Source organism: Phyllopteryx taeniolatus, chromosome 2 (genome assembly GCF_024500385.1).
Source record: "Phyllopteryx taeniolatus isolate TA_2022b chromosome 2, UOR_Ptae_1.2, whole genome shotgun sequence".
Lineage (NCBI taxonomy): Eukaryota > Metazoa > Chordata > Actinopteri > Syngnathiformes > Syngnathidae > Phyllopteryx > Phyllopteryx taeniolatus.
In genome coordinates this window covers 3,393,720-3,404,345 of record NC_084503.1, presented here as the reverse complement: position 1 = coordinate 3,404,345, position 10,626 = coordinate 3,393,720, and the positions used below count along the sequence as shown (strand labels likewise).

At 40.7% G+C, this 10,626-nt stretch overlaps 1 protein-coding gene across 1 annotated transcript in view; it reads left to right on the top strand.

Moving 5' to 3' along the window:
- The first annotated feature begins 2,971 nt into the window (after positions 1–2,971).
- galnt18b (UDP-N-acetyl-alpha-D-galactosamine:polypeptide N-acetylgalactosaminyltransferase 18b) overlaps positions 2,972–10,626 on the top strand; it is a 66,108-nt gene continuing 58,453 nt past the window's right edge. The window contains exon 1 of the mRNA XM_061753666.1: positions 2,972–3,443. Coding sequence (XP_061609650.1) covers positions 3,200–3,443 — 244 coding nt within the window. The 5' untranslated portion in view covers positions 2,972–3,199. The remainder of the gene's footprint in view (positions 3,444–10,626) is intronic.

Sequence of the window (10,626 nt, the reverse complement as noted above, 5' to 3'; positions counted from 1 at the left end):
GCTGAATTTAATGATTTGTTTTCTCAACAATTGCTCATCTTGTCTAATCTTTAAGAATACTACTTTAATTGCAAAAAGAAAACTTGGAAAAGCTACAATTGTCATTTTTACATAAATGAAAAATGTTTTTACTTGCTAGTCTTGTTCAAGAGACAAGGCAATTATTTTTTTAGTGTAATCCATCTGATCAGTTAATCATCACATTATTACAGTGCTGTCAGAGCTCCATTGTTGTAAATAACTTCGGGTGCAAGCCAGCATCCTGAGCTTAATGGCACACCAAAGCATCGTTTGTACCGCAGGGGAGCTGAAATCCTACAATTTATTGACTTTCAGCACAACCTCTTGGGTTACGGGAAGTCATTAGACCAGCGAGAAAATCGAATAACGGACTTTCATCACATTCAACTCGCAAATAGAAGGGACGCCTTTCTCATCCTGTCTCCGGCGCTGAATGTTCAGCACGCTCCTGTTCTGGGAGCCGCAAACGACTGCCGCTGAACGCGCACAAAGGTGGTGCTTACTTACCGTACCTGGAATTGTGGAGGAGAAGTATCAATCTGGGAAGTCTGCTTTGTATGGAAATACAAATGATCGGCTATTGTAGATGTTTGGTTTAAGTGAAATGATTTATGGATTTGAAGTAAAATTATTCCAATCCATTGTGTCTCTGATAGAAGATTATGTGTCTTTTTCCTCTGCATCCACACTCAAAAATCACACAAATGTTTTTTGTTTTCATTCCACTAAAATTAGAGTCTGCCGCACTGACGTAAAACATTTCTATGCCCTGTGATTGACAACATAATTCCATCCATTCATCCTTCTATTTTCCACACCGCTTATCCTCACTAGGGTCGCAAGTAGGCTGGAGCCGATCCCAGCTAACTGCGGGCGAGAGGCGGGGTACACCTTCAACTGGTTGCCAGCCAATCACAGGGCACATATAAACAAACAACCATTCGCACTCACATTCACACCTACGGGCAATTTAGAGTCTTTAATTAACCTACCCTGCATGTTTTTCGGGATGTGGGAGGAAACCGGAGAAAACCCAGGGCAATCGTCCCATTTACCATGGCACGGTTGCCCTGGCAGCTGCAGCTATCCTGTAATAATACAAAGAGAGGAAACGAACGAGGAAGGAAAAAAGAAAAAAAAAAAAAGGCAAGCGTGCGAATATTTGAGAGGCTATTGGCTCCATTCATTAATTGAGACTATCCACACTTTTTCTTTTTCGGCCATGGGGTCATATGAAAGTTTGCTATTACTGGAAATAATAGCAAATAATATAATATACAGTATGTAGACTATATACAGAATACTATATTGGTACTGCATGGCTTCGACCAGGAAAGGTAATTATTGTTATGAAAGCTTTTGTGTATTTCGTCAACGGAGACTCGACACGCTTCGCTTTTTAGCCACAGGTACAGTACATATGAAATCATAATTCTAGTTAGGTATTGTTGTTATAATTTTTTTTTTTTTTTATGGGAATATTCTGAAGCTGGCAGCATACTATTCAAGTGGTTAACACAACTGCCTCACAGTTCTGAGGTTCTGGGACTGAATGTTGGCGCCGACCGTCCTGTGTGGAGTTTGCATATTCTCCCCGTGCTTGCATGGGTTTTCTCCTGGTACTCTGGTTTCCTCCCCACATTCCCGGAAACATGCCTGTTAGGTTCACTGAAGACTAAATCGCACATAAGTGTGATTGTGAGTACGAATCGTTGTTTGTCTGCTGTATATACGCTCTTGCTGGTGACTCGTCCAGATTTAGAATCGGAATCGGCTCCAGCTCACCTCATGAGAGCAAATGGCATAGAAAACGGATGGATGTTTTTCAACTCCTGTTTCCAGTCCAGACTGACCGGAGCTGTAACATGAACCCAGCACTAATGTCTCTGCCTGTGTCCTCATTCAGTCCCTATCCGATCTGTCTCTGAGAGCACTCGTTGAAATTATTGGGAAGTAAAACAATTGATCTTGGAGTACAGTACATTATTATTATTATTATTATTATTATTATTACTTGTATTATGTAATGATCCTTATTGTGTTATTACATTTAGCTTAATGTTGTAATGCTTTATAGCATTTCACTGCGTCTTACCAAGACTTTGTATTTAAAAAAAAATTTAAATAACCACCATTTTTGTTTCTATTGCACTCGACACCGTGATTTTTTTAATTTTTTTATTTTTAATCAAATGACTCAAACATGATTGCTCGCTGTTTCTGAATATAGAAAGATGGATACATCATATATGTGAGAGAAATGAAGTGAAAGAAGCGGGCACTGCCCCACCTGCCATGAGTGCAGCTGCATCTCTGCTGCCACCTATAGGATCGGGGTGGAACAGAGTGACAATCTGTACATCACAGTTTATCGTCAGATGGACAGCAGACGTGACGAAAAGTAATCACACGCCATTCTTAAGTAGAAGTACAAATACTTCTTTAAAAAAAAAGATTCTGGTTAAAGTAGAAGTACTGATTTAAATCATTTCCTGAAAAAAGTAAAAAAAAAAAAAAAAAAAAGTACAGACTTTGATAACGTACTTGAATAGAAGTAATTTATATGCAATACCCGTCTTAATCGTTTCTTTTTTTTTTTTAATTAACCTGCATAGTGCTCCTACTGAGAAAACAACTCTCTGTACTTAAAGTGGCCTACTTTTGTCAAAATAAGAAGTAGAAAGTTCATATATCTACTTTCAAATGTAGGGAGTTCGAGTAAAAAGTCATCCGAAAAGTAAATACTCAATTTAAGTACAGTAACTAAATTGGTATGTTTGCACTTACTTTACAAAGATGAGTGAATTGTGAAAGAGTGAGAGCGGGGTGGAGGAGGGGAGGCGTGCTGCACGGAGCCGGTCCGTCCTCTTCACGCCTCCCATTGGCTGCAGCCAGATGCTGGCCGCCTCTCTGCTTCTTGCGGCTTCTTCCGCTCCCTCTTCGGCAAATGTTCTTGGACCTGCCGGAGCTTTGCGATGGCTCGACAGAGGTAGCGTTCACCTGTATGGTACAAGCCAGAATTGAAGATTTCGGATTATCTCAGGGATTCATTTAACTTTATTTTTTTTTTTTCTGCGTGGAGATTGTAGTGTTTAGTGGGGTTTTTTTTGTTAGTTTTTTTTAATATATATTTTTTTTATTTTTGAGGGTTTTCCAACCTGCATGGAGGGATGTGGGCATGGCTTGCACCAGGAGAACCAAAACTTTGGTGTCCACATGCGTGATCCTGAGCGGCATGACCAACATTGTGTGTCTGCTCTATGTCGGCTGGGTGACTAATTACATCGCCAATATTTACATCAAAGTGCCCGTGCCTTTCCCCGAGAGAAAGTTCGAGGAGGGGGACAAAAGATCAGGAGACACTCTCCGGCTCATGGAGAGACTTGATCGCCTGGAGAATGTGGTCAATCAACACATACAAGGTAAAGCAAATATAATCCCGACTAGCCTCATGCATGACTTCATCTGCAGTGGAAAGTTGTGAAGGCTTTTTCAGCACTCAGGGTGTGTGCGTGCTTGTGTGCAAGCCTTAATTGGTTTCACTGTTTTTAAAAAAAAAAAAAAATTTTATTACCTAATCTTTGTTCAGACTGTTGCAAAATGAAGTGTATGTACACATAACACATCCCACGGCACATATAAACTAGACTGTAGCCTTATATATTTCTGACTATTCAATGTCCACCACAGCTGATCCAAAACTGATCCAATATTCCAAATTCATGCCTTTGCAAAAATAACCATGCTCAGCTTTGATTGACGCCGTCAATTTATCAATAATATAGTGGCTGTAGAACTGCACTGCATCACAAAGGCTGTCCTCTACTGTAGCTGTATAATGTAAAAAAAAAAAAAACACAAATTTGCTGAATATGAATACAGTGGTGCCTTCAAGTTTTTTATTGCCACTCTCAGCTGAAGGGTATTGTCAAACTAAACATAAAAAAAGAAAACAAAATCCTGTTTTTAAAACACCCGCATAACCTCCGCTACTTTAATGCTAACATACAATGGGAAACGCCATAGGCACACGGGCTAACAATTAGCATCTACTGTATGTGGTGGTGTCGTTGTTACGCTTTGAGCAATGGATGTCTGAACAGCAACGGTGCAGCAACATATGCAGACAGACATATGCAGACATATGCAGACAGATAATATAACAATACACGAACGACTAATATTTCTGCCGTACTGAGAAGCCGAGACAGGGGCTTAGCATAGTAGGCTACAGTATATCTGTGTCTGTCTTACACTGCGCCAAAAACAAACAAGCACACCAGAATGAGCAGCACAATGTGCAAAGTGTGACCAAAGCTGCTTTGTTTTTTGTTTTTTATTCTATTTAATTCTCTCATTACTGTACTGTATGTTTTTATAAAGTACAATACATAGGGTTATTTTTGTCGTTGATAAACACATTAAAATGTCGTTTTTGTTATTTTGGGAGGGCATTAAAGTCGTACCTTAAGGCACCACTGCATTTTGAACCGAATGTCATTATTTTGGAGGAGGATGCAGAGCGAGGTGTGAGTGTAATGGCACTCATCCTTGGACTTGTAGGCTGAAACGCTAATTGCGCGTCACGTCTGAGTAACAGCATCTAAATCACTGACAATAGCAAAGTACAACGCTTGGAAGCCAGGAGCTGATTTTGGAAATGACTTTTCTTAACGTTGATTTGACGCTAATTATGTGATGCTTTTTTTAAGATAGGCTGCTCTGATTTTCAGTGTTTGCACCTCTCGGGTTAATTTACATAATACCTAAGCTCAAATCAGCAGTCTGCTCTTCGAGAGGGAACAAAAAACACAGTGTGACATTCATCGTAAATTAAACTACTGACAGGAAAACACCCATAATACTCTATCTGCTCGTGTGTGTGTGTTAATGTGTCACAACTCCATTAACCTCCACCTTTTTCATAGTTTTATGAAACCACCTGTGTAAAAATAACTGACCTTGGAGCATATGCATAGACCTTGGATGCCTGGAATTCTTTTTCTGCTTCCTTCCAGCCTTTCAGCCACTTCTGGTCTACGGTTTTTGTATGCTTGATTACACCCAGATAATTTCTCTCTCTCTCCTGAGTCTTTAAAAGAGTTGTTCTTGTCATCATGTGGTGTTACATGGTGGTGGTGCGGGGGTCTTCGTGCAGGTCTCAAGTTGAAATAGCGTCAATGGTGGCTGGTGACGAACTGGGACACTTAAGGGAGAGTTAAGTGTTTATTACATTCGTTAAAACGTTAAGTGTTTGCCACATAACACGCACACACACATATATATACGGGGAAGTGAACTGTTTATAAACCATAACCACAGCGGCACATGTCAACATTCAGGCACTAGTTGACTTCAGCAAACTCGTTTTCAGCGTCATTTAATCGAAACGTAAAGTTCTCCCATCACAGTCCAGCACCTCAAGGGTGGGCCTTATTTTACGTTTGATTTATTTGTCCTTTATTTGAAAAAGGGAACGGTGTATTGAAAGATAAAATGTTTCACACACACATACTCCAATTCCAATGAAGTTGGGACATTGTGTAAAACATAAATAAAAACAGAATACCATGATTTGCAAATCCTTTTCAACCCGAAAATTCTGTGATCAGCCCTGATTTCCAAGGACACGATCAGATCGGAACAACTCTGTGTGCAATATTCCAAATTAGCAGCTCGTTATTGAAACGATGCCACGGTGCCAATAAAAAAAAAAAAATTCTAATAATAAAATTGACATTTGTTTTAGTAATGCAGGTTGCCCACATTGACCTTTGAGCTGAGACAGCTCAGAAACTAATATTTCCCAATAATGTGGGGCTGTTCTGTGCCAAAAACTGCATGTACTTGTGATGTCATTTCCTAATATATTAAAAAAATGTATGTACAGCATGACAAACCATGCATCTCCTTCTGGATTTTGGACCAGGTAGATCAACTCATGAGCCTAATAACATAATTGCCTAAGTCCTTTTTTACTTACTGTCACAATCCCAATAAACAAAAAAAATACCAATGTGTGTGTGCTAAAAATTGGGTTTTATTCTTCATATCCGTGTAGAATCAAAGTCATCCAGGTAATGATAATCTTCAAAGGTTGAATAGTGGCAACTCTACTATTATTTATTTGTTTGTTTGTTTTCTTTCCGAAAACATTTTAAAATGACTTGGGCAATTATGCTATTAGGCTAACGGAATGCAAGAATGATGCAGCCAAGCGTTATCCCTTTAAGCGTCCAATAAGATGAATTTGATGTTGTAAATTATAGTGCTCACAGTCACTAGCGGGCATATTTACATCTGACAATTGCTGTCATGTGTGTATAAATCCACGTGTCATATCATAATTCATTGGACCTGGCAGACCGGCCCAAGTGTTTCAAGGAGTAGATAAGTCGGACTTGCTGGTCGCTTGCCTCGCTGAACTCTCAAAGAAAAGAAAAGTGAACAAACGTGTAACAGCTACACACGTGTGACAACAGACGCAAACAATAATGAATAAATAACCCGAATATTAAACTTTACATAGTGTTTACTAGGCCTGGACTGACTCTATGCTCCTTTGATTTGAATAAGGGTCACTTCCACGTTACTCCTCTGGCTGCCGTCAGCAGTTGTTGTGCGTACGTCATCAGCCATGTTTCGGTGGCATCTGGGTCATTTCAGTGCACTGTGGCAATCTGTGTGGTCTCTCCCAGAGCAGTTTTTCAGGTGTGTTGTCCCCACGCAATGTTGTGCAGGATGGGTACATTCATCCAATTCCCACACACGCAGGATGAGTTCAATCGGGCAAAGGATGGCTTTTAAGTGGTTCCTTGCGTATAGGAGTAACTCTGTAATGTTTGTTTGCCTCGTCCACTCACACTTCCCATTTCATTACCTTTAGTTTAGTTCACACTTGCCGTGCTTTCCCAAATTTTACATGGCGAAACCTATCAGCACCACCTCAAGTGGAGAAAACCTCTTCTAAATACGACAGTGGCCACCACTTTTACCCAAGTTGCCAATTGCGCCGCAATCTTGTTAGCTCAAAGACAACACGGCTACAAACCGCACGCACAATCTGCTGAAGTCAACACTCAGTTGAGCGAGCATTATTTGAGATTTTCGGCCCAAGTGTACGACAAGGTTTTTCTTCTGACCACTAAATGTCATTATCAATTTCATGTGCAAAATTTCATTTAAATTACATTTAACTTTCTGCTTTTTTTCCTCCTTTTTTGCATGAGACAATAACCACCTTGAGGTATTTATCAGCTTGCTGTAGCGTCTTTGTCTTTTTATGCCACATTAAAAAGTAGGACAGATATCCTGTAATTAGTGTGGTCGATCCTTTTGCATACCAAACTCCTTCACTCTCTCGTCGTCTCAGCAGCACGTGTGCAGTCAGTGGCTTTATTAAGGTTGTGGTGGATGGCTGCTTTGGATCGGTTGTATTTCATAACTGCCAAGCAAAGTGAAGGGGCACAACATGGATCAAATTAATACCCACTATATATTAGCTCCTGTTTTTCCAGCCTTAAAGTTGGTTGTTGATATAAAACTATGGGTGGGATGATTCAAGCTTCTTCATAGTATTTTCAATGCTGTCACTACATTATTACATGTCACTTTGAGGACACGCCACTGTCTGGATGTTCCATATACTCTAATATCACCCCAAAAGTTGACCTCAGAATTCTGGAAATCCCTTCTACCTATGTATAATGCATTTTTCTTCTACCCATATGATCAAAACACGAAGTATTTTCTGTAGTTTTTAGGTTTTTTTCAAAGAATTCTTCTGAAGTTAAGCACTTTATTTGAACACGTAATACTTTTTTAAATTTCCTTGCTCTTATTTTGAAATTCACGGCCCTAATTTGATTTAGTAAATTAGAAAACACACAGTTGTGCTCATATGTTTGATTACCCAGCCAGAATTTGTAAGATGGGTACAATTCTTTAAAGAAAACATGAAGGACCAGGCGAAACACATTTAATTTTATTTTAATGGGATTCCAATTAAACGGTCAAGCATTTCAGAAAAGCATTATCATTAAACAAAACATAAAAAAAAAAAAATCATGATGGTTGGTGTTCAAGCGGCACGGTGGCCGACTGGTTAGAGCGTCAGCCTCACAGTTCTGAGGACCCGGGTTCAATCCCCGGCCCCGCCTGTGTGGAGTTTGCATGTTCTCCCCGTGCCTGCGTGGGTTTTCTCCGGGCACTCCGGTTTCCTCCCCCGTCCCAAAAACATGCATAAATTGGAGACTCGAAATTGCCCGTAGGTGTGACTGTGACTGTGAGTGTGAATGGTTGTTTGTTTGTTTGTATGTGCTCTGCGATTGGCTGGCAACCAGTTCAGGGTGTACCCCGCCTCCTGCCCGATGACACCTGGGATAGGCTCCAGCACGCCCGCGACCCTAGTGAGGAGAAGCGGCTCAGAAAATGGATGGATGGATGGGTTGTTGTTCATCCATCCACACAGGCGGGGCCGGGGATTGAACCCGGGTCCTCAGAACTGTGAGGCTGACGCTCTAACCAGTCGACCACCGTGCCGCCAGTTGTTGTTCAGTCATATTTAAAAAAAAATAATAATAAATAAATATTTCACAAATTCCGCCAGGGTATGTAAACTGAGCACAATTGTACATATATGCAGTCATATGTACCCCTGTCATATTGGAATTAAAGTGTAGGCTACACCTTTTTTATAACCACTAGGTGGCGGTGGCATATTAGAATGAAAGTGTACAGCTTTTTCATAACCTCTAGATGGCGGCATACATTTTTATGTGAACGGTTTTTCCCCCCAGTTGCCCCTGTACCTATGTATAATACGCACTATTGACTTTTGACAATTTTTTAGAGGAAAAAAAATTACAGTAATTGCCCCAAGAGCCTGTATTTCAGCTATTAGTAATAGTGGCCAGCGGCATCAACAGTCAGCTGCAGAGACAGTTATTAGGGCACTTTCACAAGTCTCTGTTAAAATACATTTTCTGCCTGTATTTCACAGTGCGACAAGCATAGAAGTCATGTTCTCATCTCAGATATTCTGACCTTGGCATTTTGCAGAAGCCGTGACTTCCACACTGATGCACTATTAACACATCTACCAACTGAGCATGCACTTAGTTTTAGTGCACCGATATTGGGTCCCAGACTAAAGAGCATGCAAAGAACGTTTATTGCAGCTGGCTTGCTGCGGTCTGTTTAGGAAAAGTGTGGGAGGAGAAGCACAATGTGACATTGCAAAGTATCCTGTTGCCGCGACAAAGCAACATGGCAACAGCACATAAGCTGTTTGAACTCCATCTTTTATCACGTTGTAGTCAGCCTAAGGGAATTTATTGGTGAGTTAGACAGTGCAGGTTCACACACGCCCACCACGAGGGCTGTGCCGCTGTGCTCATTGCCTTCCACTGTACTGCAAAACCAAAAGTCGTGGAAAAATGTAGCACCTCTATGTCTGTGCTTTCCTTACAGTCCAGAGAACACTGTGTCCTTTGTGCTTGTCAATGCTTTTGGTTTTATTTGGGGAAAATAATAAGTTGTTAGTTTGCATGCAGAGAAAATGGAGTAGTCACGTGAAGGGCATGATTAAGCAAGGCTTTTGTTCATAAGAGACTCAACTTAAATTGGCCATTAGTTTCAATGGTTTGTTTTTGTGTCTGTCCCTTGATTGATGGGCGTGAGATGAGGGCGTGGCCACGCACGGCGCACAAGTCAACTAGCCTAGGCTCCTTGCTCCTCCTCCCTGTGGTTCTCCAAAGGATATGTGGTATCGAAAATAATTTGTATGCGTTTGTTCCGTGACTTCGTCTCATTTTCTATGTATTCACATTGAATCATTTGTAGGACTGTTTTCTACAACCTGACCTGAATACAATATGCAGTAAAAGGGCTTTAAAGTGAAAAGAAATCTCTTCTAAATTTGCGACACCAGAGAGAAAAGAGTAATGTTATCAACCCTGCCAAATTCGATTGATTAAAAAAAAATCACCATCGTGAAAAATGAAGCAGCTCAAATGCTGTGGATGTGTCCCCTGAATGCGCTGAATCCACTGCCCACCCAACTGTCAATTAAATAACACTTCTCAGACCAGGAAAAATTGATGCTAGTTCATCTAGCATCTTTCTTATGCATACACACAACTACATGTTTGAGCCGTGAAAATATATCAGCTTAAAGGCTCCGGTGGCTGTAATGTATACCCCACCGAGGCAACTCAGGGCTTTTTCACGTCACAATAACAAGGAGCTCTAAAGTGGCCATGCTAGCACAAATTCCCTGTCAACATGTTGGCTGTCATGTTCAACTTAAAAAAAAAGATTCCCCCTCCTCTGCTTTTTTCTTTGTGATGTGACAGTTGACAACAGCCGACAACGAGGCCATGCCAACCTGAAGCCATTTGTTTCAATTGACCCTGTCTAGCCACGCCCCTCCCCCCAAAAATCAGGAAAACCTAAATGGTGAAAAATAGTTTAACGCAATAGCTTCACATTTGAGTACTACTTTTCACATGGGTTGCAGTTATCTTCAAACATGTATAATGTATTGAGAAATAAATCCACAAATTCGCTTCACAGGGTCTTTAACAGATATCATGCCGATTTATG